We start from the raw sequence: 27,242 nt of genomic DNA, 5'->3' as shown, positions 1-27,242 counted from the left end.
AACCTATACTATAATCCTATTTTTTAATAGCCCCGTTTTAAATCCTTCTGATCGATCGTCGTATAGCCTTTATAGAAATCATTGTGTGACCTTGTAATAGCGCCAATAGAATGGGCACTCAATTCCATGTATGACTGGGATAAGTCAAAGAAGTTTAAGTAAAAGAAAAAATAATATGGATTAATATTTTTATTTACAAAATGTAATCAAATTTTAACACTAAACCTATTCCTAAGTATGACTAAATTTGTTTCAACACAGTACCAGTTGGTACTATGTCAAAGAGTTTTTTTGGCAATAATTAAAATTAAGTTTACTGTCAAAAAATCTCGGCTTTTTGGAGACATGTTGCCTTTATTCTTGAGCGCCTCTTGAGACAGATAGAATTCAATATTTTTGTACGTTTGAAACTTAACAAGATTTCCGTTTTATGACAATTCAAATATTAAATTACTTAATTAAGGAATGTTATGTAAATACATAACTAGATTAATCCGTTCTTGTTTGTGCATTCTAAAAAGGCAAAATTAAATTAAATCAAAAAGATTGAACTTCAGTCTGTGCTTGGAGTCGCCCCTCGACATTCAGAATCCCAGCTTCTTCAACGCTTTGAGGTCTACATCTCCGTAGTAATCCTCACTGTGAAATATAAATGCAAGAAGTAAGTATCAAAAAATATTATTCACAATGCACAAGAACTTCGCCATGGAAATACGTATTTTATATATAAATTAAATAAGAATAACAATCAGTGAAACATGATTTTCTAACAATCGAATATGCTTACAGTTTCCACATTTATGTAATTTCCGCTTATTATATAAAATATCTGCGTTGGCGGCGCCTAAAAATAACGTAAATCAATTAATCAGTTCCGAAGCATTAGATTCTTACAACATATTAATTGAATTTTGCTAAAATCTCGAAATCGCTAAATATTAATACAACTTACCTGATAACAACGAGGTCAGCTATCCGTAGAAAGGAACCAGCTAGTTGTAACATAAGTTTGTTTACAGATTAAGAAACAGATAGACTGTAAGAGAAGTTATTAAAAGGTTATTAGAAAGTAAATGCAATTGAAATAGTGTTTGTGAAAGGTAGTTACAAGGAAAGTGCGAGTGCAACGTCAGAACTAAAACCAACATTCATGATTTTTATATATTTTGTTTATTTTATCACTAAAAATAAAACTTAAGTAGTACAGTGTTTATCAAACAACAACACTCAGTCGTAACGTTTCAGTTAATATATTTACAACGGTCAATTGAATTTATTGAATGTTCTTTCGAAACCTAATACCATAAATGCAAAACATTATAAAATCTGTAGGCTAATTTTATACCGATATATACACAGGAAGAACCGATCTATCAAATAACATAGTAACAGTATAATAAATATTTCTAAACGGAATGATTTTCTAGGTTCTATCTGAACTGTTTGTTACATCGAGTATTTGGCAACTGGACATGAATACAAAACAATTTAGTATCACTCACTTACATAACAATTCGAAACTCGTATTAACTACATCACCGCGAGCAATTTAAATAAAAAGGCGATTCGATTCATTCAATGTGAATACAGATCACTCGTGATGTGAACGAACTTATTTTACGTGAGTATTAGACTGTATAGAGTGGGTTTAGTTCAGTTTAGTTCTCTTTTTGTGGACGGGGTTTGAGGTGCTTGGGCTGGTCTGGGCGGGACTGGCCGTCGCTCTTGAGGCCGGCGAGGAGCTCACTCTTGCGGATAGACTTCAGGTCCAAATCACCGTAGTAGTCTTCGCTGAAAATGGACGCGAACCTTACTCCCTGAAGTCTACTCTAGACATTCTTAACTCTATGCGTTCTCTCGTTGTCGTAAAAGGCTGTTATAATACCTAGCAACTTTTACTCACTAGTTGACAGAGAATTGAAAATTGTGTAACAAGAGCTCGCTCAAACATTAGATATCGAGTGAACTGCCTTGAATCAACTATGATAATATTAAATATAATAGTAAACGCTCGCTTTTCTAAATCATAGCTACATTTTATACCGTTTTTACAACATGAACGATTTATGTCGTAATACAATTTTATACTTAATATTCCTTATATCTCATTACATTCACAAGTCAAAGAAACTGTTAACTTAACTAATTTAACGGTAACTATTATCTAGCCGATAAAGTGTAACTTTTAGAAGAATATTGAGGTGACATTGTGTGTCAGTCATAGACGGTCCGTTGGACATTAGTCATGATAAATATTTAACAAATGCTAGTATTTAGTTGAGCGAGCTTCTAGCCGTTGCTAACTGACGTCATTTTAAGGTGCAGGTTAGTCACAGGATAAGACATTTGTGTTACGAGAAGAATGTTATTAATTAAAATCAGAAGTTCAAGTGACACGGTCTAAGTGGTTTTGCTTGAACTTGAAGGTATTAAATAATAATTCTAAATATCTTACCATCCGGGAACGTCTTCTGGGTCTTCACAGTTGCCTGTGCCGTCTGAGTCTCCGATTTTGAAGACGGTTCCGATTGGGCATCCGTATTCACGGGCAACACCTTCGAGACAGATGTAGTATTTACGGCAATCTTCGGGGTGGGCGTGGCGACTGAAGGATCCAGCGTTGGCAATTTCACCAGGGTTGGCGCAAGCGAATCCGTTTGCTACTTCTGTAGAATTATTGTTGTAATTAGTTTGTGTACTTCTAAATATACAATGGTAAATATTAAAGATTCGTTATGTATTAAAGCTATTATGAACCTTCGTTTCTGCATTCTGGAACCTGGTCAGCCCACATACACACGCGAGCTTCTCTGTCGTAAGCGAGTCCAGGGCTGCACTGGTAGCGAGAGGCCTCTCCGTTCCAGCAGTTCCAGAAAACGTCACATTTGGCTTCGTCAGCGAAGATACCGTACAGTCTTGCGCAGTGAGGAGTGGAGATTGGAGGTTCTATGAAAAACATTAAATATATATTAAGTGCGAAATTCATAGGACTGAAGTCAATTATTTATTTAACCCAGTACTCCAGGTTATTAGATATTAGCAGTACCAGCTTCACTGTTTAGTTGGTTAAGCATAGAACATACATACACTAAGGAAATTATTTTTAATCTCAATATTCCATAGGAATGTCTCAAGAATTTGTGGCAATAAACATGAAACCGAACAGCTAGATGACCTTCGACAACATCCTGCTCAAGAGAGAGGCCCGAGATCCTTCAACCTTGACCACAAAACCTCTACATATTTAAATATATGACGTTAAATTCGCATATGTTTGCGTTTACTTCCTTCTAACATGATCCAAAAATGTCATAAATATTCACGTCTGACCTTTTGTCATGATCGATGTCTATACATTCTATAATTTTAATAAATACTTTGAGCTATTTGGAAATTAAAAACAAGCTGTCAAAGCTTTAAAACATCAGCAGCTTACTTTGCGAAAAAGTTTGATTAGTTTACCTAATTGAGTTCTGTCCCCACAGTCAACGTTGTGTAGGTAGTCACAGTTTTCGGTCAAGTATTTGGAGTCTGAGTTGTCGAAGGCGAGTCCGTTTCCACAGGTCTTGAGCTCAGCGACGCCATTGTCACATTTCCAGTATTTGTCACATGAGTTGTGGTGAGGGTAAAAGCCGAAGTCATCTGGGCATTTGAAGGATTCTTGGGCGACCGCTGAAATATAAAATAGCCATTAGTATTTTTTTCAATAACAATAAAAAGGCGTAACTACTAATTGACATGTGTTTTTATTGTGATCACTTTTAAAAAGTTATACATAATGTGGGTCAAAACATAAAATTGCGACACTGGTTATAACCACAATTTCAACCATTAATTGCCTTTAAATATGCAAAATATAAGGTTATAATTTCATCATCCTACGGCCTACAGGGTTTGTCAAGCGGTAGTAACACGCAACAAATTTTGCAACACACGGGCAGGGCTCTTTCTCCACGGAATGCGACAAACTTGTTTAGCAATAACTAGGAACACGTTTCTAAATCTCTCTTATCAACAAAGCTTTTATAAACGGTATATAAGATTTTTTATCATATTGCAATTAATTTAAGCAAATGAACAAGCCATAAATTTTTATAAACGTTTAAAACTAAAAATAATTCGTATTCAACATATAAGCATTTTTGTATAAATTCTTATAAGTCAGTTTGAGATTATTAAATAATATATTGATATATGATATTTATATAAATAGGTAAAACTGTGGTTACCACCATTTCTCCAAAAAATAAACACCAGTTTGGGTACAACTACTCAGATTTGAAACTATTTGTTTTTTTTCTAAATAGGCCAGTTAGTAACTCTTCCGTGCCTAATCTATAATCAAGTTTATGATATTTTTATTAAACATAGAATTTATCTTTATAATTAATTCATTCTGAATATATCTATGCATAAATAAAGAATGACCAACTTAATATTGTGACATCCCTTATTGAAATACAAGACGATCATAAAACGATAATGTCAATAGGTTATTTCGTAAAAATGTCGGTCTTTCGTACACATACTTCCACGTCATTGGGTTATGTCATGTACCACACCGGTTGACATTTTCCAACCAGTCGGACAGCATCCTGGTTTTGCAATATTCTCATCTTCGAATTTATCCGCTACGTGTAACGAAATGTGCAGTTATTCTAGGTCTCACTAAATCTAGTGTTTACTTGGAGAGTCGTCAACTTTCTCAGCCGGACTGCGTGGAAAGTTTTATTCATATTATTCAGAGAAAATCGTTTCATATAATTCTCTGATACTGGTAAACTATCTGATAACTGGTTAAACTACAAAATCTATTCACGATTATCGACATTAATTTACATTCCTTATGTCCTAATTAATGTCTAATTTTACAAAACGTTTCTGCGTACACATGAATTGTCATTAATAATTCATATTTTTAAGTCATCTACATATCGAGACACCCTTTCATTTAAGTCGAGGTGAACCACTTTTAACAACACGAATAACAAAAAAATAAAAATCTTATAATGATTTGCTCTTACGCAGTCAATAAATCGAAATGCAATAGAACACGTAAGGTTACTACATGTTTCAACACTTTTTTACAAATAACAAAATTGTGAAAAGAGTTTTATGACATTTAACAGATTGCTAAAAGTTATCAATAATACATCGAGAGGTTACTGCTAATCTTACAAGACATCTTATAGTCATCATAAATAACGTAAGATCATTTATCACAGCACTGTAGATAAACAATAATCGAATGTGGTTATGATATAACAACGTTGGTCATTACATAAATATTATTTAAGATAAAGGTCAAACACCGGGGTTATGTAGGCGAAAGCAAGTCTGACCCACTGAGAAGTGCCACTTTCGATTTCATACGTCTTCCAATTCAGCCAATCGTAAATAACGACTTTGCATACACATTATACAAAGTTGTTTTTTCCTAACGAAAATTTCATAACTTTAAAGGGATATCAATTATATAGCCTAATATAAACTAGTTAGGAACCTTTTTTGCCTATTGCGCAGATTGGTTATCAATTGAATAATTTAGAATAGTCTTTACATGTGTTTTATACAAATGATAAAATGCTAAGAAATATATATTTATTTCGTTATTAATTTATCGTGGAAAGTTCTTGAGCAAGGCTCATTTTAAGATAATAAATTGTATTCATTGTCCTCTCAGCATGCGTGTTGTAACAGCAGACGCATATACATAAAAATGAGACAATACAGACAGCCGTGGAGATATTTATGTCTTGTGAAGGACAGACAATCACTGCATCGCATAATGTCACTAACACTAGCATGATACAAGAAAATAGATCCAAAATTTATATTCTCATCTAATAATAAACACTAACACGAAATATACTTAAACTTGTTGTTAATTTTATATTCAAACTAACGTCCATTGTAACAGATGCTAACTTAATTTATTATTCCAATAATACTATATTACTATAATAATATAGTACATATAAGAGTGGCTTTGAAGTATTTTCGGAACTTCTATATGAGTTTATAGAAAAAAATATTTAAATTTCCATTAAGCTTATTTTTAGAACACCATTTAAATTTATTCCATGTCACAAAATATCACGAGTTGAACCTTTTATTCTAATGTAACTGATCGGCGTGTAACTTAAACATCGTTTTGTAAAGATGAAACCACACATTCGTGTTAGGTTTTAATCAGTGTAATATACATACGTATGAAAAAGTTAAGGATTTTGGTTGTTGTTGGAATTTAAAATTCGAATGCAGTAATATACTAATTTATAAAATATGACAGTCTATAATTAATCTATTATATTTTATTTGTACAAGGTTAAAACAACATAGGTTATAAAAAGGTCATATTAATTAGAAAATATATAATTTTTTGTTCCTTTTGAGTCTACAAACCTTCAAATTAGAAGGTTTAACACATACGCAGGAAGAAGTACTAAGTCTGGTCATGGGACGTGACTGCAAAGTTGCTCATAATTGAATGAAGCTTCCGTTTTATTGTTTTTGAATAATGCTAATTACAGTTTGTTTCCGTTACTTATCGTTCCTTATGCCTTTCTGGACGATTTGCATTATAGCAACTTAAGTTAAAAAAGCTTCTACTAAACACGATACATATAACGGTATCAATTCCAGGAATGGGGTATTTAATTTGAGGGTATTATAATTTTACAGTATTTAATTACCTAAGGCAGTCAACAATTTAGTACCAAAAACGTAGGTATATCAAATTCTAGTTGGTACAATTACCTCAAGAATAGTATTACAATTGGTACAACCTATCTTATTGAATGGCATTATAAATATGTGTTTTTTAATACTTAATAAAAGTGACAACTATGCAGTGAAGCAGTTATAATTTTCACAAGATTTTCTTCTCGTGAAATTCGTACGCGCCACGACGTTGGATAATTGAATGCCTTCACGCGATTTCAAACGAATGTGATTACTTATTTATTTATTGTACTTTTTATCTGACATTACTTTTTCTACATATTAGAAAAATATTAGCGCTAAATATTTTCATTCACAATGAAGACTCATTGTTACTTACTTCGTACTTTATTATAAAAATAATGTAAAGCTACAAACCACTGTAAATATATGAATTTAATCAACACAATGCGTACACTGATTAAATAATATTATATATTGATAAAAAACGTGTATTAAGCATTAAACAGAACTCAATAATATTTTAGTCTATAAAGATTCCCAGAGGAAAACGATAAACGGAGCCTGGCGAAGAGTATCAGATACAGGAGAAGATTCTTTCTTACTTTGAAGCTCTTCAGGCTACAAGATACAAGTATTTATTATAAAGTAGAAATATAACGTCCTATCAAAAAATATTTTATACACATAATTTATGTTTTTAAATATTAAAATCGATGGGCGTATCAATAAAGTCATATTAATTAGAAAATTTCCTCTAAATGAGATGCAATCGATGACCACGTAATTTTTTATCTGGGCTAATTTACACGTTATGCAACATGTAAAGCATAAGGTTAGAAAGTTTAATGAGGGCGTGGGCCTTAATTGCCTCATTCATCTCGCTGTTACGTGTACAACAATACGTTTAAATAAAACGCAAGAACTTTCAGTAGAAACAAATAACCAACGACAGAAAGGTGAATATGATCGTTAAATATTTATATGCATAGTAAATTAAATTACAATTTTTTTGCATACAAAACGATAAAAGAAGCCAATATCGAAAGACAATTTCACGAAGGTTGTGGGGGCGACTATGATATAATTATTATTAAAAGTGAAAGGTACTTTTTATTAATCGCCGTCTTTTGTTAAGAATTTAAAGGAGCATATATAATACAGATTAATAAGTTATAGGTTGGTAAAAATTGCTAGGTAATGGTTTATTTTAATAAAATACCAAAACAGGTTTAAGTGCAAACGGAGATCTACAACTAACATTTAGAACTTTTAAATGGTTCCTAAAATTATAAAAATACCTTCTCTGAAAGTTTAACAAACAATTTTACCTATTAATTACCTTATGTTTTTAGACTATTAGTTTTATTAAGTAGTACGTCCTTTAAAATACCCGTTAAGGTCACCGCAATTATTTATATAACATATATATAAGGAAAAAAATAATAGTTTAAAAAAATATTATACCACTACTTCCTTCGACTTCAAAATTGGAACATTCTCGATTCCTTTATACCGGTTACGTTTAAGTACCCTCATCTAATAATAGTTCAGAAAATATTCAAAAGGGCTTAACGACTGTATGCTAACGTTGTCGCTAATTCCCAACACTAGCTTCGTAAAACCCATAAAATTTTAAATAGTTTACGTCTATGCATACTGTAATAAAAAAATTAGTATCAGGAACACCACAAATTTACTCCCTAAATCAATTCGTTATTACTCAGTATAACAATTATTTCACTTCGCCACAAACCACACCTTAAATATTTAAAATATGTACGTACCGACGCCAAAAGCGAGCGCTAACACTATAAAACACTGTGTATTCATAATTACAAAGTCCTGGCACAGTGGTTGTAGACACTATAACGTTTGAGCACAGACTGCGAGCGGGTGAACGGGCGGTTGATGCTTTTATATCGGGAAGGTGTTCGCTGCGCATGCGACGTTCTGACGGTGAAAAGTGGCATCGTCGCCGACGCAGCAGAACGTTCCTTGTTGAACAGTCCTTTAGCACCGAACTCTTTACAGAATATATGCAGCAGTTATTTATTACACGTCTTTGGTTATATTTAATACTGGATAACTATTTAGATGTTTTGTTCCTACGTGCAATCATATTCATAGTAAGAAAATTGCTCTTATATCGAACATCGCTTGAATTTCCGAATTTCTTTAAAGACTACTAATAAATCTGCACAATGTTGAAGTATCTAATACAAAGTAAAAAGTTCATGTTTTTACTTTGTATTAGATACTTGTTTATGTGTAAGTTTTATATATGTTTAGCCTTCATTAATTTCAAAATCTATTAAGAATTCAAAGGTTAGGTATCAAATTTAATTAGCCTCGGTTTTGCTAACATCAATCACAGATAGGTAAATATAATAAGCTAACTAAATTAAGGTTAAATATATGTTTTTATTTTAATTTGTATCGTTCCTTTTGTTGCTATTATTTCTTTAAAGTCTCAATTGTACTGGCGAGTCTTAATATTCTACAGCCATCTCATACACATCCGCCGCTAAAACAATTTCAATTTAGCAAAAATAAAATCGTCTATTTACTACAAGTAATACTATTTTTAAATTCATCATTAGCTATAAATAATATGGGGCTTATAATTTCCAACCCTTCAAAAGGTGATGATAAATAAGTCAGTCATGACTTCTTCCGAAAAGGAAAAAAGAAGTACTTATTTTCTTAAAAAAAACTCGACCGATATGGAATAAATCATTGACCTTAGTTTGCCATGTATGACCAACCTCTTTAAATAATTAATAATCGACGAAGGTCTGACAGGTAGTGAAAAAAGGTAGTAAGAAAATGTTTTTATTATAATTTTTCAAGATTCTTCGTAATGAAATTTGATTTTTTTATCGTCTCCGATTTAACCAATGTAACAATATAAACAATTTATGGATTTAATTTAAAAGAATTCTATTTGCAAAATGAAAATATTCATGATGTTATATTTGCTTTTGAACTTGAATAAATTTAGTCGGCGTTATAATGGTTTAATAATTCTTGTTTGGTTAATGAGTGAGCACGAAAACTTATGAAAATTATTGAATCCATATTTATTCACATATTTCATTGAAAACCATATATAAGTATAATTTAACGGGACGGGTATAACCGTATTTATGCAAGTGTAAATTAATCTGTACAAAATTTTCCTAAATCTAGTTTTAAGTCTAAATCATGTCAAGATTCATAAATTGCAAATGTCACAAGCGAATATGAAATCCTATAATTAACATACATTTTAGACAAAGTTCAAGACCTCGCATAATTTACCGATTCAACTCTGTTACATAAATGATCATTTAAATCAACTAAATTAGTAAAAGTTGAAATTAAAGGTCACGCTATTTCTAACACTGCAAAACTAATATAAGACATCAACCCATAGCACGGGCAAACGAGATTCATAGTATTTATCTTCATTGAAACATTTCTTCCCTAATAATTTTCAATATATATCAAACCATGGACGCTGTAAGCTAAAACTATTTACTTATCAAACATATTGTTACAAATCTGTTATATTTTCCTTTGTTATTAAGTTATACCATTTTTATAAGAATAATATCAATGATAGACCTTTATAAAACCTTAAGTAATTTTATAAAATTTCTAAGTAAAGCATTGGTAAAGTGGAATAGACGATTTCAAATGAAACCATTAATAAATAACCTTTTTAGTCTTATTAAATCGATTTTATTATCTTAAACGGCCATTATACATAATTGATTCGAATAATTTACTTATTCGTTTTTGTATCGTGTTCTGTGTAAGCTTTGTGAAACTATGAAGACATTACATAAATATTGAGATAATTAAAAACAAATATAAAGACGTGCAAGTAATGTGACAATTTTGTCTCGATCCGATTTAACACGACGCGACACGCAAGTAAATTCTGATTTGCTTTCGTATTCATTCACAAAAGAACGTTGTGGAATTTAATCAAAATACTATTTTTGAAGTTATGATCTATTTATATTTTTACCTTTGGTCATAGGTCACTGCAATTATTTCTTACATTCTATTATTTGATGCCGCTAGTATAACGTACGCCCTGAATTATGCGGGAACAATTTTTTTCCGCTAAATTCTCCATCAAATCACGCAAAATAAAATTACTACAACACGAATAAACTACTACATCGTCGACGTTCCTCGCGTTGCCTCAATCCAATTCCTCGATACATAAATATAATTATTTTTCTAGGCATACCAAGCTTTCTGCGTTTAAAATACCTCAAAATTTCAATATTCCATAGACATACAGTATTAAGGGTTCATACAGCCGGAACTGCAAGCGTAAATAATAAGTAATTTTATGATATGACAGATTTTGTTATAAAACCTATACACTTCAGAGATATTTTTGTCGGTTTCGTAAACGGTCATTAATTGATCAACTGTCTAAGGCAGAATTTGCTATTATGATTTTATAAGGATGAATATGAATTTTGTAATACCTATATTATACCTTGAATGTTATAAATTAAGATCTCCCTAAAAGTTTAGTTTTAAACTATTAAAGGAGACTAAAGTTATTATAGTAAGTATCAAAGTGTAAATGCCTCATTTTTGTAGCATTAAATAAAATTTAATACCAGTTATGCGGCGTACGACTCAACACCGTATTCTATTTATAAATTATCGCAATAGTGATGTGATAGTCTTGCGAAGATTCAGGAAAAAATTGCGCCTACGTAGACGTACTAGCAAAATAAATTGTATTAAATGATCTCGAAGTCATTATGCAAAAACAGTAATAATCGTATAATTCCGTACAATCAATGGTACAGATAGTTGAATAAAATTACAGTAGGTATTTGGGGCAGGGTCCGAATGAGTGGTGTCGTCAACCGTCCACGCCCGTCTCGAAGGTCTGCAAGTTTTACGATACGCTCATAGATTGAATATTCAGTAAACTATTAACATATTGTACAGATAATATTTTTTCTCTGTGAGCAAGAACTCATAAGAATACGGTAATTGGCGATTATTTATTTTACGTATGTTTAAACGATTTTGCAATCGATGAAGAGAAATGTAATTATTTTTACGTTAGTAAAATTATATAATGTTATTGCGTAATATAAAATAATCAATATGTACTTTCAATCTTAATTTCACTATAAACGTAAAAACTCTATTATCGAAATAGCTACTATTTTAAATTGTTGTCTAGTTATTTTTTGTAAATTTAAACGTTTGAGAGAAAGACAAATGAAGATTATTTTATCATTAAAACATATCTGGTATTTTATCTTTGACAATGTGCAGTTTACTATTAACTTTGGTTCCAATGCGGCGCCGCAAAATATTCTCGTTATGCGGAAGGCAGCCTCCAACCTCCAGGCAATATTCTAGTTGCATTTCCCCGCACCTTTATTATCTTATTTAAATGAAAGTGTTTCCTAGGGTTTAACAAAAGTGATGTTCCAAAAAGCCTGCAAATACTGTTTAATGTAAATTGTTGCAATTATGATTGGAAATCTCATTATACGAAAAGTGGTATTTCCAACTTTTCAATGACTTTTCCGAAGCTATGGCGTATGCAGAATAAAATGTATTAATCTGCATTAATTGTTGCTGAAACTATTCGAATAGCATACTAATTCAGTTGAGACAGCTTAATTTTAACTTTGTTCAGCGTAATCGCTAAAATATTTTAACATATCTTAGGATTTAACTTAAATAGACGAGGTTTGAGGATATTAAGCCAAATGTTTGGTAAACATTTCCACTTGTGCAAGATTGAAATGATGTAAGTTTGTAAAAAACTGGTATTTCAGTAAAATTTGTGTTTGAACACAACAATTTCCTACTGTATTTAGAGTTAATAAATCTGTATAGGAAAAAGAAGCATTTAATTTTTATACTTTCGTCTTAGGTTTTAAAAGAAATAACAATTAAAATTAAAAAGCTTCACAGCGTAAACACAATTTGATAGAAGGAAACAGTATTTAAATTTAAAGAGTGTTTTAAGTGACTTCATGAATTAACGTTTTTTTCATTATGTTATGGCTAAGGAAGATCTATGAAGAATAGAAAAGATTTTATTCTAGCACCTCGCCTTATTTACTTTAAAGTTAAGCGTAATTAACAAACATATACAAAATAAAATAATTCTAACCCAAAACAATGGTTATGCGGTTATGAGGTTTCTTTGTTGATTACAACATTAACATAATTAGCTGTCTGATAGCTTGGCCTCCTGACCCGGATGAGATAATCAGTGAGGAAGTGCGACAGGTTTTTGAGCATTTACACTGTTATGTATGTTTATCTACGGGTTACTACTGTGATGCCATAATAAATGGTTTTATGATTTGTGTCGTAATGTATATTTGCTGCTGTTCCATTATCTTTTAGGTGTTTCTTTAAAAAATATAACACGATTTTTAATATATCATGAATCAAGTTGTATATTTAATACTTTGTTGTATATCATTACTAAATTCTGGTTATGTTTGTACTGTCAGTTACCACATCTTCTTATTTACTTTTTATCGTTGTATTTTCTTTATAAAACAAATTTTATTTGTTTTATTTATTAAATTATCAACATATGTATAAACAAACTGCAAGTTCCTGTGCACGAACAAATAAAATACGTGATTTATTAACAGTAAATATATTTGTTTGTTTTATGATTGTTATGATAATATTAGCGCTTTAGAACCCAATACCAGAACAGATGAAATTTGTAACTTTCAGAGACCGTTTTACCACTAATAAACTAATATATATATGTTATACATATACATTCAAGGTGGTAACTTAATCCATACATATAATTTATCGAAATGGTGCTCTAGAAACCGATGGCTTTTAATGACAATTACGTAAAAAGGTATTACATAATTAGATCGCCTTGCCCAATCACCTAATAAGTGCTTGATGAGATATAGCCTTAACCTAAGGCTTTTATGATTTGCATAACACATAAGGTCCTCATTGAGATTACTGGCCACGTCATCGCAAGATGTTTAATTGTATTATAATATACGTTACTTTGTCTGTACTTTGTATTGCAATTTATATGTCAAGTTACCTTATTCATACCAACGTAACATCAAATGAAATATACTTATATTACTAGACAAGTTACTATTTAATGTATTTTCAATTATTTTGTATATAAGTTAACCATTAAGTCTTACGATTGCCAAAAAGTGCGTACATCTATCGCAAACCATGTTGATAAAATTTTATAAATACTTTTTTGGGGACTAGATAAAACTAAAATTAAGTTCAGAAAATGTTTGAATCTCTTTTTAATTTATGTACGCAGTATTACGTATGCCAAATACAGCTAGTTTAGTAACTAATAGCCCAATAAATTTGCAACTTATGTTAAAAGGAAGCTATTACTGAACAAAATAAATTATTAATGAAACGGTAACAAACTTAATATTCACTATACAACCACAGTACATCCTTACATCTATATTCCATGCTTGTTGTCGATGAACTAACCAAAATTCATATTGTTATTAAATATACCCTATATATAATTAAAACTATTTTCGGGTTAGAAAAGTAAGTACACCAGATCTTTAATAAAATATATTTCCAAGATGATAATGTCATGCCTTACAATACTATCCAGAAATAAATCCATTTTAAGTAATTCCACCAATAACATTTAACATTCTTATTTAGCACACAGTCTGCATAATCTTAATACGTTTAAGTAACAACCAAATAACAGCCAGCCAAAAACGTTGTGTACGTTAAGGGAGCTGGTTTTTTCATCATATTCAAATATGATGTTGACATAATTAAATGTCGCAATTTTTTGTAGTTATTTTTAGAGTAATTATTTGATTTAAATATAAATAAATCTTACTAATATTACAGTGCCAACCAGGCCAGTTTAAAATCGGTGAAATAGTTGCAGACTTCATTTATATCCAATAAACTACAAAACAAACATTTTATAATTGATGGATTTATAATTTTGTGTATATACCTATATTCGTGTTAGTAGAGTAAGAAATACTTCGATTTAAAGAGATTTTTCAGGATCTCTCTCTCATGTCCTATAACCCCCAGGTGGGGCAGAGGGCGTCCACAGCGAGTCTCCATCACGTTTTTCATTATCACTAACCGATATTTTAAATTTCACGCTCTCATATACGAGTATTCTTTGCTGTAGAACTGTTCTTAAAATATATATAAAAAGTATCTCTTATATTTAAAAGCCCAGTAAGATACTTTGCATACAATCCAGTTCAAAACAATACGAATTCTTTATTTACATAAAACGGCACGATTTTAATGGACGTGATCTTATTTGTATTTTATTTTATTATACCTACTGTGAATGTACTAAAAACAATATTATTTCTCGTAATAATAATATTAATTCTATGCGTCAATATATATTAGTAAAATAATACAGCAGTTGTCGTAGTGGCGTAAACGTGTAATCATCATTCCTAGGACGTGCGATCGAATCATTGGTGTGCACTATTGGATTTTTGCCGCATATTTATTTATTAATACTTCGTTGTTTTATTATATATATGTGTTATTTATTAACATTTCAATGTCATACAGAATAATACAATTGACATAATTAAATGAAAAGGAGAGCAACTGACGCTTTCGTGCGATCTCTTGCAGGCAACTACTGTGAAAAAAGGAATAAATTTAAACATAATACATAAAATTATTGAGACAAAACTAAAGTAGAATCAAAAAAACAATAACTAAACTAAACAGGATCCAATATGAAAAAGAAAAAGTGCACATGAATCACGTTTTTTTTCACATCGGTTGATACGAGGGATACGATGTGGAAAGGTAATGCTTGTACAGTAGAGTACCAAGTACACTTAGCACTTACTTAAATTTTGTTAAAGGCAAACTTCGTGAGAAAATCGGCATGTCTTAAACCCTAAAATCGATTACATTTGTTAGATACATAATTTTATTACCTACTTCTGTATAAAATATCAATTAACGAATAAACGGATTCTAAAGTTTAAAAATGTATAGGATTCTAGAGCCACTGGATAAAAAATATTTTTATTAGTAAAATAATATTATTAATTAGTACACTAACATTTCACCCTTAAAAAAACTATAAATCACTTGGTCAACAACACAATAAGTCTACAAAAACAAGACTGACTCTATGACGATCAGTACAGTTTTCATTATTCAATCAATCGTCGTAATCGAGATCGTCTAGAATTTTACTATTTAAATTTAAACTTGCACGTTCGACAGTACCATACTAATACTTACACGATTTGTCTAATTTCAGACAGGCAAACCTTACCTTAGGCAGGTAATACAGCTATAGTTAATATATATATAAAACTAAGTTTATTTATTATCGCCACTGGATTTATTATTCTTTATATTTCCAATATTAAAAGCGTAATGTTACATAGAGTTACTCAATCATTTGACATTTAGACGCTCTTGAGAGAAAGGTTGAAGACGAATAGGGATGTAACGTGTACTAAAGGTTGTCGACCGCCATACCATGGACGACTTTATCAGCTTACGCATACCTACTTCAATACGCATTATAATTGCAATACACTTCTTAATTAACTTTATTTACGTAAAAACACATTTAGAAAAACGGATATAAATGCGCATTTTATACACTATCAACTCCATTTTTTTTTACATAATTTTAAAATACAAATGGCAATTAATCAAACTCAATTTTAATTATTTTGAACAAAAATGAATGATAGTATGAATCATATGAGTAATGAATCATACTCAAGAAAGTGGTTTAGTAAAAAGAACAAGCCAATAAACTCACCCGGGTTTAACTTTTTCCAAACATGTTAACAAATCATGAATAAGCTAGCACCATACACTTAAAATACGCTAGGATCGTTCAAATTCTTATATTATAATAAACTTAGCAAGTAGATGTACTTTGACATTGATAAAAACAATTAAAAAACAATAATTTGATTCTATTTTTTATTAATATTTTTAGATGAACATTAATTTAAAACGGTATTACCTTGAAACGGTAAAAAGCTTTGTAAATGCATAAAAAACTGGTTATTAATTCCATATATGGAAATATGCAAGGTACTTCCGGTTGAGTCAATCTTGGTACATGTAAGATAAGCTGTCTTTGCCTCCCGAAGGTGGTCCAGATCAATGTAAATTGTACAGCTCACTTACCTTAGCCATAAACATATAGCCAAGCATACGATAGCAATACGAGACAAGACTTAAAATAAATGTGTAAATAGTCCATATTATTAATTTAAAAAAAATATGACTTAATCTATTTATTGATAACCATATATATATAAACAGATTTTATATAACCTATCATTCTTACCGACACCAAAAATTATATTTTTGTCTTTTAACTTATCCACTAAAATTTCATGTTTTTTTATGGAACAGGGTGCAAACGGGTAGGAGGCTCACCTGATGTAAATGTTATATTTATGTGACAAATAGTTTGAATGATTAGTTTATTTTATTATTAAATAAAACATTATCTTTTACATGGTCTCAATTCTACTATTGTATTCTAATCAATGGAAATTTGTCCGTATCTTTTTCAGCTGTAAGATATATTCCCGAATACCGACTACAATTTCCGACGAAACGACATCTTGAATTACTTGCCTATAAGAAACGAGGTCTAAACTAAACGCAGAAATGGCTCTATCCAGATCCAGAGTTATAGAATAATATTAAAAAATATCAAAACCACAATTTAATAAGCAGTCGTCGTCTATTTCTTGGCAACCTTGATAAACAGCTTCCATTAAAGGTTGAGGTTTTATTAACCTTCAAATATTGCCCTTTCAAAGGATTCCATCGCACTATATTTAAAAAAATAGTCTGAGCAACATGTTTGAATAAATACTACAATTTATTAAAGTGAAATAATTATGGCTCAACTGAGTCGTTTAATTACTAAACCATTAGTTAAATGACAAATTAATTTCAATAACAATGACATTAAATTAAATATAGGAAATATTTGTTGCAAATGTGCTATTGTGATAATTTTTTTGAAAAAATCACCGATTATCACGACTTTATTAGGACTTTGTTAATTCTTGAGACCTTAACTCTAAGGTCATTTGGATATTATAAAACTGTGCAGCTCTTTACAACAAAAACACAACCAAGTTAAATTTAACTGTGATAAGAATAAAATAATAAATAAGTATGAAATGATGTTATCAATTGTGCTATACAGTGTGATTATTGGTGTATCTTCGGTTGGTGCTTCCGGTCCCAAAAAGCTTTTAACATATTCACTAGTAGATAACCGCCCTTTAAAGAAGGCTCTTGGATATGATGAAGATGTCTACTTTAATTTTACTGAGCTGACGTCAAAATACGGATATACAACAGAGGATCACGTAGTTACAACTGAAGATGACTATTTATTAAATATATTTCGGATACCCTCAAAATGTGATAACACCAAAGGTTATCCCGTCATTCTAATGCACGGACTTTTTGACAGCTCGGATGCTTGGATACTAGCAGGGCCCAAAGTTGGTTTAGGATATATTCTTGCCGATAACTGCTACGATGTATGGGCAGCAAACGGTAGAGGTAACACATATTCAAGAAACCATACATCGCTGAACCCCGATGAAGATCCTGAATACTGGAATTTTTCTTTCGATGAAACTGGAAACTATGATCTTCCAGCAATCATTGACTACGTCATACAAACAGCTGGGAAGCCTAAGGTTTACTACGTGGGCCACTCTCAAGGTACCACAGATTATTTTATAATGGGTTCGTTAAGACCGGAGTATAATACAAAAGTTCAGCTATCTGTCAATTTGGCACCTATAGCTTTTATGAAATATATTAAAAGCCCCATACCCAAAATGCTAGCACAACAGACCGCAATTTTCAAAAAATTTCTTGATGACTTAGGCTTTGGAGAAATTTTTGCTAAGCAACAAATCCTGCATCACCTAGTTGAAAAGTTTTGTCAATTAGCCCCTGAACCGATATGTGGAACGGGATTGGCTCTGACGACTGGTTATAAGCGTGATAGTATATCGGAAAGAACGTTATCCATCGCATTTGGGCACTTACTGGTTGGCATTTCAAGTAAAACTTTCGCACATTTCGGACAACTAATTGTTTCCAAGAAATTCCAGCGGTATGACGAGGGCAAAGAAGGAAATTTACAAAGATATGGAACAGAACGTCCTCCGGATTACAATATAAGCCTCATCAACTCGCCCGTACTTCTTATCTGCGGTACAAATGATTGGGTTTCATCCTTAGAAGACGTTAACGAGCTTAGTTCAAAACTGCCGAACATGGTGGAAGAATATATTGTACCGGATCCAACATGGAGTCACAACAATCATTTGTGGGGTATAAATGCTCCCAAATATGTTTTCGATAAGATACTAAGTTACTTTAGAGTTTATGACGTTAAATAAGAATATTAAATCCTATTGAGGTCATGCAATAAAGTCAACTTTTTTTTTATAGAACAGGGGGCAAACGGGCAGGAGGCTCACCTGATGTTAAGTGATATCTTTAACTTTAAGATATTTTAGGAGAATATATGTGATCTACCTCAATGTCGAATACTTAACCTTAAGTTATTATGTAAGAACGCCAAAGATCATGAACAAAATGCTAATTTAATTATTGTTTTTCTTATTCAAGGTGGTTAAACAATTAAAACTGTCCTAGCGGAAAAACTATTTTTTTACACAGACTATAACATGAAAATGAAGATAGTACTTTGTCGAGAGAATGATTTCACAATAAAAGGATTCTTCCACTAGATAAATGGGATAGCATCCTCTATGTGTCACATGAGGTTTTTAATTGCATTAAAGTTTAGCTTAATCGTCTTTATATTATAGTATTAGGGCTTAATTACAAACCTTAGTATTCAGCAACATATTATAATTTATCAATTAAGAAATAACATAATATATAAAAATATATCTAATAACTAACCTTAAAATTTAATTATTAAAAAATATTATTAAAAGGAGTCCCTTTAGGCAAGGTTCCGAAGATACTAGCAGCGTTCCCCCTTTGAATAGCTAGACTAATTCTTTGTGCGAGGTAGCTGCAATTATATATCATTATCACAATGGAGCCCTAAACTTTGTAACTCCTTTACGGTCAGCTATCCCGATCATAACAATACTTATAATATCAGAGCCACTACGGATACAAACACATCAGGGTCCTTAAATAATATATTTAAGGTTAGTTATTAGATATATTTTTAGTTTGTTATTGTATATTAATATAATTAAATGTATCAGTCTAAATATTTATCAATTACTAGACATTAAGTTGGCTCAACGCAATTTATCATGGCAACATCAATCATTTGTGATCATTGCTTAAATACGCAAAATAGTATTGTATATTTTAATATACACCATTTATTTACTTACTCACATTATTGTTATTCTTGCAATTGTTGCATTTAGCAAATATTATTTTAATATTCTACTGGTATTCGAGATTCCACGTAACTGTATCGATTGGCGTGCTTTTATAGTTTGCAGAAGTCAGTTTTAAATATTTATATTTAAGGACCCTGATGTGTTTGTATCCGTAGTGGCTCTGATATTATAAGTATTGTTATGATCGGGATAGCTGACCGTAAGGGAGTTACAAAGTTTAGGGGTCCATTGTGATAATGATATATAATTAAAATGTTGTCACATATAAAGTTATTAAAGCACCCAATGTGGCAGCCCATACGCAGTCTGCATTTGTGTTATGGTTTTTTACAGGCAACCTCACAGCTTTCTGACTATTCCATTGTCGAGGGCTATTAGTACCAGCGCAGATCATACCAAACATTTACGCCCAAATATCAATTTGTCCTTTTAAGTATTAATAGGAAGATCATCCAACTAATAAACGCAAAACCACTAGATCTGCATTTCATTTGTATTAAATGTACTATATAATGTAATAATTATTTACCGAATTTAAATTATTTTGTAGTGCGATGTAAATAACTACTGTCATAGTTTTCACTATTAAAACAGGTTTGAAACTATAGAAAATTAAACAGTTTTCCTTATCAAAAAATTAAAATAAAAATTAATTACATATCTATGTCAGTAAATGAATAATAAATGAGTCAGTAACTAGATCTTTACATTTCCCTGTCACTTAGTAAATTCCGAAAACATGACGTTATCCTGAATAAAACAATTAGCTACTGCTGTCCCTATTATGACTATTACGACTAATGTATTACGATTTAATTCAATATTTTAAAATGGTCTATCAGGAATCTTAATATACCTAGGTAAATGTTTAGAAAATGAAAAACGGCTTGATGTAGAAAGTTGCCAATACTTTTATTCCTCTATAAACATCGTCGAGAGATCATTCGATGGAACCACTGAGAAAAGCAGTGGGCCCATTCTTCCTTAAGGGGGCTAAAGGGGGGTTCTATGGCATTTCCGTAAGCTTTCACCGCATCTTCAAGGCTTGTTATACCTCGAATTTTATATTTAGTTTCTGGGAATAAATGAAAGTCGCAGGGTGCCAGAGGACTGTATGGCGGATGACTCACTATGTCGACACCTGCCGTAGTCAAATATTCAACAGTCCGTTTTGCGGAGTGTACTGAAGCATTGTCATGGTGAAGGAGGATCCTGTTTCGAGGGCGCTGCTGTCGCCGATTTTTTCCAAGATTACAGGCAAACAGCGATAGAACATACAGTACTTGAATCGCCGCCGTTGAACTTATCTAACATTTAGCGTCACCAGTCCATGCGAAGGTGTTCGTCGGTTAAAGTATAGGGCATCCATCTGGTATAAAGCTTCCTGACGCCTATATTTTCGTGTTATATTTTTAGAACTTGACTCATACCTATGCCTAGGCTCGCCCGTATCTGCTGATAGGTCACTTTCTTATCTGCCTCTATCATGCGTCACATAGCACTGATGCGATTTTCAGTAGTCGCTGTTAAAGGACGTCCCTCACGCGGATCGTCATTAAGATTGCTATGTCCTCGCTTAAACTCATTAAACCGATTGTAAATCACTATTAATGCTACTGCACGAGATGGGGCTTCATTAAGAAATGCTAATCGCAGTCTAACATAGCTTTGTTGTTGAGTAAGTCCACAACGAAAGTCATAATAAATAATGACCAAAAATTTTCTCGCATTAGGTTCATTTTCACGTGTAATAAGATTTTAAAATTTGCCGCCAATTCAAAAATGACAAATGAATGCATTACGTTACTAAAGAGTTCTAAAATTGAAATTCAAAAAAGGTTTCATTAGCAATGTTTCTGACTGGACAGTTCTAAACATGTTCAGTGTTACCCACGTATAGCCTAAAGTTGAATATAGGAAAAGGTTGGTAGAATCACAAAGTAGCCTAAAAACGCAACCATTTTTGCTGATCACTGCTGTTGCCTCAGGTTGGTGCAATAGCGTCCTGTTATGGGGAAATTCGGAAAATCTAAAAAAAGATTTTTTATTGATTGTGTTGAAACATACCAACACCCATAATAGATATATTATGGGTGTTGGTATGTTTCAAAAGCCCAAATGTTGTAATAAGTTTACAAAAATATCCCCATATCTAAAATTATCAGGTATCGTAAGATCGATAGTTACATAAAGTTACTTGAATATCCATAGATCTGATCTAATGCAATCAGAATAAGTTTAAGTAACGGAACATGACAACACTTATTGAATTAAATTTGATATCGCACAACCATAAAATTCTAAATGAGCATTATTATTTATTTATTCTATAGATGAAGCTTTTATGTTATTCCACATTTAGTCGTAGACTACTTTAAATGATCACAGGCATACGAATTACGTGGTACTATGCATTATATATACGGCCTTAGTGGTTTAAGTGTTCATTTCGTTAAAACCTGGGCTGGATTCGATCCTGGCGAAATAATTCGGGTTTGCAGATATTACCTCACTACTTTAAAATGCAATATGAAGCAAAAATGCGAAAATGGCCGATTCAGGACTTCAAAGTTATAATCTTTGTTATATATTATTTATTATTTAACAATTACATGTATCATAAATAAACACTGTTTATTTATGTGTTTGCTTTCACTTAAACACTGGAAAATTTATTACTTTTACTTTATAACTGTATTTTATTCACGCACATTTTCTTTACATACTAAATGAATTTAGTATATTTATTATATTTTAGATTTTTATTGAATTTAATATGATTATGTTGTCTTATTATTTCCTGCGTTTATAGCAGACATGATCATAATTTACAAAAACGATATTAATTATTAAAATTCTACTGCACAGAAATCATCGGAAGGTGCTTAAAAATTACAAGTCTAACGGTTTCTTTGTGTATATTTTTATCGTATCGTAATTATAATTAAGTACTTGGTGTCTATGACAACAGGGATAAAGAAATAGTCTGAATATATAGTAAAACATATTATGTTAAAAAGATAATTGTTTTATAAATGTAATATGCTTCTATTGTTGATAAAATTGACACAAGTCGTGAACTCAACAGTTTTGTAGGCCATATTTTTATGTGGGTTATTGTTATCGCTACTTGCACGTCGCTTGGGTAAAACTGTCATAGTTATATCAGATTAGTGTAACGGAAGTCGGTGTGTGAGCAGACTGACAACATCGACACCATAACACTTGACCGTCTAACGGTGTTTAACAATCACTTCGAATCCTTTGTTGTCTAAAGCCTAGTCGACTTGTGTGATTCAAAAAATCAATAAAGTAGGTTAATATATGCAGTTGTACTAATTTTCCGGCATAAATGTCTGTTTTGTATGTATTATATATCTTTATTATATTATATATTTACTTTTCGTTAATCAGTATATCTGAAAAGCAACTTGCACTTTTAACGGTTTTAATAATCAATTTCTTTAAAAGCTAACTTGGGGAAAACCGTCCCTTCTCGGCTTTAGTAAGTTCTAGAAAGGCAGATCTATTAATGGTCATCTAATCATGGTTATTAACAAATAATGATTTGTTTATTTTTAGAACTATTTAATTAGAATCAGTAAAAATCAACACGAATTAGCGTTAATATATTTCTTTTTCAGCATGCTATACATCAATGTGCGAAAAAATAATTTATTGTCTACTATACTTGCCAAAATCTCGTAAATGTACCGAGCACGTAAGAGATACGTTCAGAATTATTATGAGCTTTTTATTCAAATTTAAGAGAAACGTGAAAGTGGTATGTAGATATGCAGTTGAATTAAAATTATGTAAAACTCCAATTTTAGTTGTTCGATCATTAAATAAGACAAAAAAATACGAGATCTAAATTTGTATATCACATGTATTGTGTTGTAGCTTATGTTGTAACTTGTGATCTATAAAAATGCATGTTTATCTTTTTGGTGCTTAAATAACGTCTGCGAGTGTAAAGATTTTACACTAGGTTCATGTCATCATTACGCAATCCAGTCGATACCCGTCCTAATTCAAATCTGCGAAGTATCAAATGCATTGCATACAACATCAAATTCTTGCACGATCTCAAACGCACTTACGCAATAAGATGAGCCATCCTATTGTGATTCTGAATAGACGCCAAATATATGTACCTATTGAATACATAAATGTGCTGATTATATCTCACCCACGGAAACATTAAGAAAGTTAATAAGAGCCTTATACGGGACGACTGTAAAACGACAATCTTTATGACAAATAATTTTGTTCGAGAGGATTGATAATTTGTTTTGTGAGCAAATTGAATGCATACCTCTAGACATATAATTCGAGTCTGAGTTTGAGGCACGGTAATGTCATTCACTGATTAAATAAATTTAAAAATCGTAGAATTTACGACTGTGGCTTGGCTTTTTGGAGCAAAAGCAAAAAATTGTTAAATAAAGGTTTCCGGTATATAGTTTGTATTTTTTTATAAAAGATTGAAGATATTTAAACTCAGTCAAATGGGAATTAAGAAATGTATATTCTGTGATTTAAGTTCAGATAGTGATTATTATATTAAGACAAGTACTAAAATCAAACAACTCGATTGCATACATCCGCGGTCATAAATGTTTACTAAGATTTCCGCATTTTATAAAGGAAAAGTCGTAACGTCTAAAAACTCGTACTTCTATTGCCAAAATGGCAGGGGTCGGCGACCGACACCGAATGTGTCGTCGTAACGTTCACTTATATAACTTGCAGCTGCGAAGATGCTACAGGGCCTTTGCAATGGAGCCTGTCAAATAAACGTTTCTTTTTCCCTTTGATATAGTCGTAGGAAGTCTACTTATTTTTTAAACAGTCTATATAAACACATAAAGTTTCGACTATGTTTTTACGTAGATAAGTAGGTAGGTAGGCAGGTAAAATGTTTAGAACTGGCCAGTTAGAATTTTGCTAATGAAAACTTTTTTGAATTTCAATTTTAGAAATCTTTGGTATTTGTCATTTATTTTTGTGAAATGGGGGAATGATTTTTAGATGTTATAAGACTGTTACACATCAAAATGAACGTAACGCAAGAAAATTTTCGGACAATGTTTTAGTATGACTTTCGTTGTAAGCTTACTAAACAACAAAGTTATGATAGGTTGCGATTAGCATTTCTTAATGAAGCCCCATCTCGTGCCACAATTTACACCACTATTTACTAGTTAAAGCATGGACGAATCAATATCAATGATGATCCACATGAGGGACGTCCTTTAATAGCGACTACTGATGATAACATCAGTGCTGTGTGACGCATGATAGAGGAAGATAAGAGAGTACGACATTGACGTACATTTAGGCGTCAGAAAGCTATGTACCAGATGAAATCCCCATACTTTAACCAACGACGACCAGAAACACCTTCGCATGGACTGGTGTCGCCAAATGTTATATAAGTTCAACGGCGGTGACTCAAATGTTGTATTTGACATCGTCACAGGTGATGAAAGCTGGATATTTTGCTATGAACCCGAAACCAAAAGACTATCAGCTCAGTGGGTGTTTCCTTTCGAGGATCGGGCAACTAAGTTAAAGAAAGGAAGAAATTTTTCGAAATTTTTATGCGTACGAAAATAGCCATAGAAGAGAACCCTCAGGAAGAATGGATCCACTGCTTTTCTCAGTCGTTCCATTGAATGCGACGATGATAGGGAGGATGATGTGGATTGACCTTAAGAATGTTAATGATTTAGCGTACCTAAATTTTATAAGAAATAAGGTTTTACAATTCCATTGTTATACAATTATACATATTATTATTACTTCCTTTATCCTAGAAATAAAATAAACTTAAATGATACTAATTCACAGGAAAACCATTTTACCTTTTAGAGACTTATAATGTCGATTATATATATATTATATTTATTGAATAAATCTAAATGTCAATCATAGTTTAATCGGTGTGAGCTGCCCATATGTCCTCATATAGCAAAGTTAGTACCGCACTAAATATATCTCAATGTCGCGATGTACTGATGTGTAAAATGTATTACCCTCCGTTACTTGAACAAAGAAAATTATTAAATAGAATCCCGTTTTCAAAATAAACGGTATCAGGACTCGGTTACGTCGGTTGCAATTCGTCATCGTAGTACACAATGATCTGGTCAAACGTTCGATTTCACGGCACAGTATATTCAAAAACCGGGTGCTTTGGCACTAGCGGCATGCTAAAAAGCCTTTTACGTAATGCGTGTTAGCGTTGCGTCATTGGAGTGACACGGATAATACTGTGATTCTCAGATTTTCATCGAAATTTTTATGAAACACCCGCGAGCACTCGTACGATACAGTATTTTTCCTCAATTAAAAGTGCACGGAAACTGCACTAAATATATTTATATGTTGTTTATTATTTTTCCTTATTCAAAATTTGGCAGGCACTACTAAAAATGCGTTGAAGGAATGCAATAAGTAAATTCTTTTCTAAGGTTCCGTTATGGTAGTTTATAACTAACTACCTAGAAGAATTACCTCCCCCGTATGCAACAAGATATACACAATTTAAACAATATTTAAATAAAAAAGGAATAATAATAAATATTTCAGTTTTATTTTTTTATCAATTAATGTACATATTTATTAGACTTATGTTTTCTGTTTTAAGTAATTTGATAAACAATGTAATCTGTTTTGGCTTTGTTATAATCTGAGTGTTTAAATAAAAAAAAGATTTTTATATATATACTAGCGGATCCGACAGACGTTGTCCTGTCTACACGTCTTTAATTTCAAAATTTCAATTTTTAATAAGCCATTTTGATGAAAATTATTATTCAAATGTTATGACAATATCTAACGATCCAGCACATGGTCACACACGATATAACACAATGATAACAAAACTTTTTTTAAATTTCGGGACAGACTAAAATTAAAATTCGAATATTATTTAAAATTTGACACTGCGATGGTAGCGCCGTCTGTCGGATCCAATGTAAAACATTCCAAAATCAACAACAACTAATAAATTGATAATTAATTAGAAAAACATTGTCCAGCGGACAAAATTGTGAATCTAAACCATTCCCAGATCCCCTTGAACACACACAAAAA

General features: G+C 31.6%; 2 protein-coding genes across 3 annotated transcripts; one reads left to right on the top strand and one right to left on the bottom strand.

Annotated features, from left to right (window-relative positions):
- Positions 1–171: 171 nt before the first annotated feature.
- Positions 172–8,621, bottom strand: LOC111001833 (protein obstructor-E). 2 transcript variants are annotated; one of them, XM_022271872.2, is made up of 5 exons: positions 8,472–8,621; positions 3,463–3,672; positions 2,758–2,946; positions 2,456–2,666; positions 172–639 (listed from the first exon to the last, which is right to left on the bottom strand). In XM_022271872.2, the coding sequence occupies exons 1-5, from the start codon at positions 8,515–8,517 to the stop codon at positions 585–587; spliced, it is 711 nt and encodes a 236-aa protein (XP_022127564.2). In that variant the 5' UTR covers positions 8,518–8,621; the 3' UTR covers positions 172–584. The 2 variants fall into 2 exon arrangements, with proteins under 2 accessions (XP_022127564.2, XP_022127563.2); XM_022271871.2 differs by lacking the exon at positions 172–639 and adding an exon at positions 1,152–1,791.
- Positions 8,622–17,858: 9,237 nt separating this feature from the next.
- Positions 17,859–19,604, top strand: LOC111001835 (lipase 3-like). Its single transcript, XM_022271875.2, has one exon. The coding sequence runs from the start codon at positions 17,898–17,900 to the stop codon at positions 19,140–19,142; it is 1,245 nt and encodes a 414-aa protein (XP_022127567.2). The 5' UTR covers positions 17,859–17,897; the 3' UTR covers positions 19,143–19,604.
- Positions 19,605–27,242: the final 7,638 nt, after the last annotated feature.

The sequence above is a fragment of the Pieris rapae genome, chromosome 12 (genome assembly GCF_905147795.1).
Source record: "Pieris rapae chromosome 12, ilPieRapa1.1, whole genome shotgun sequence".
In the NCBI taxonomy this organism is placed as follows: Eukaryota; Metazoa; Arthropoda; class Insecta; order Lepidoptera; family Pieridae; genus Pieris; species Pieris rapae.
Note: the sequence above shows the minus strand (reverse complement) of the source record. Positions and strands in the feature narration are given on the sequence as shown.

Bases quoted from the DNA above. Each gene is read 5' to 3' on its own strand.
- LOC111001833 (XM_022271871.2), bottom strand. From the start codon at position 8,517: ATGAATACACAGTGTTTTATAGTGTTAGCGCTCGCTTTTGGCGTCG. The intron at 3,673-8,471 runs GTACGTACATAT...TTTATATTTCAG, and splicing joins AGCGCTCGCTTTTGGCGTCG to CGGTCGCCCAAGAATCCTTC. The intron at 1,792-2,455 runs GTAAGATATTTA...GTCCATTTTCAG, and splicing joins CCAGAAGACGTTCCCGGATG to CGAAGACTACTACGGTGATT.
- LOC111001835 (XM_022271875.2), top strand. From the start codon at position 17,898: ATGATGTTATCAATTGTGCTATACAGTGTGATTATTGGTGTATCTTCG.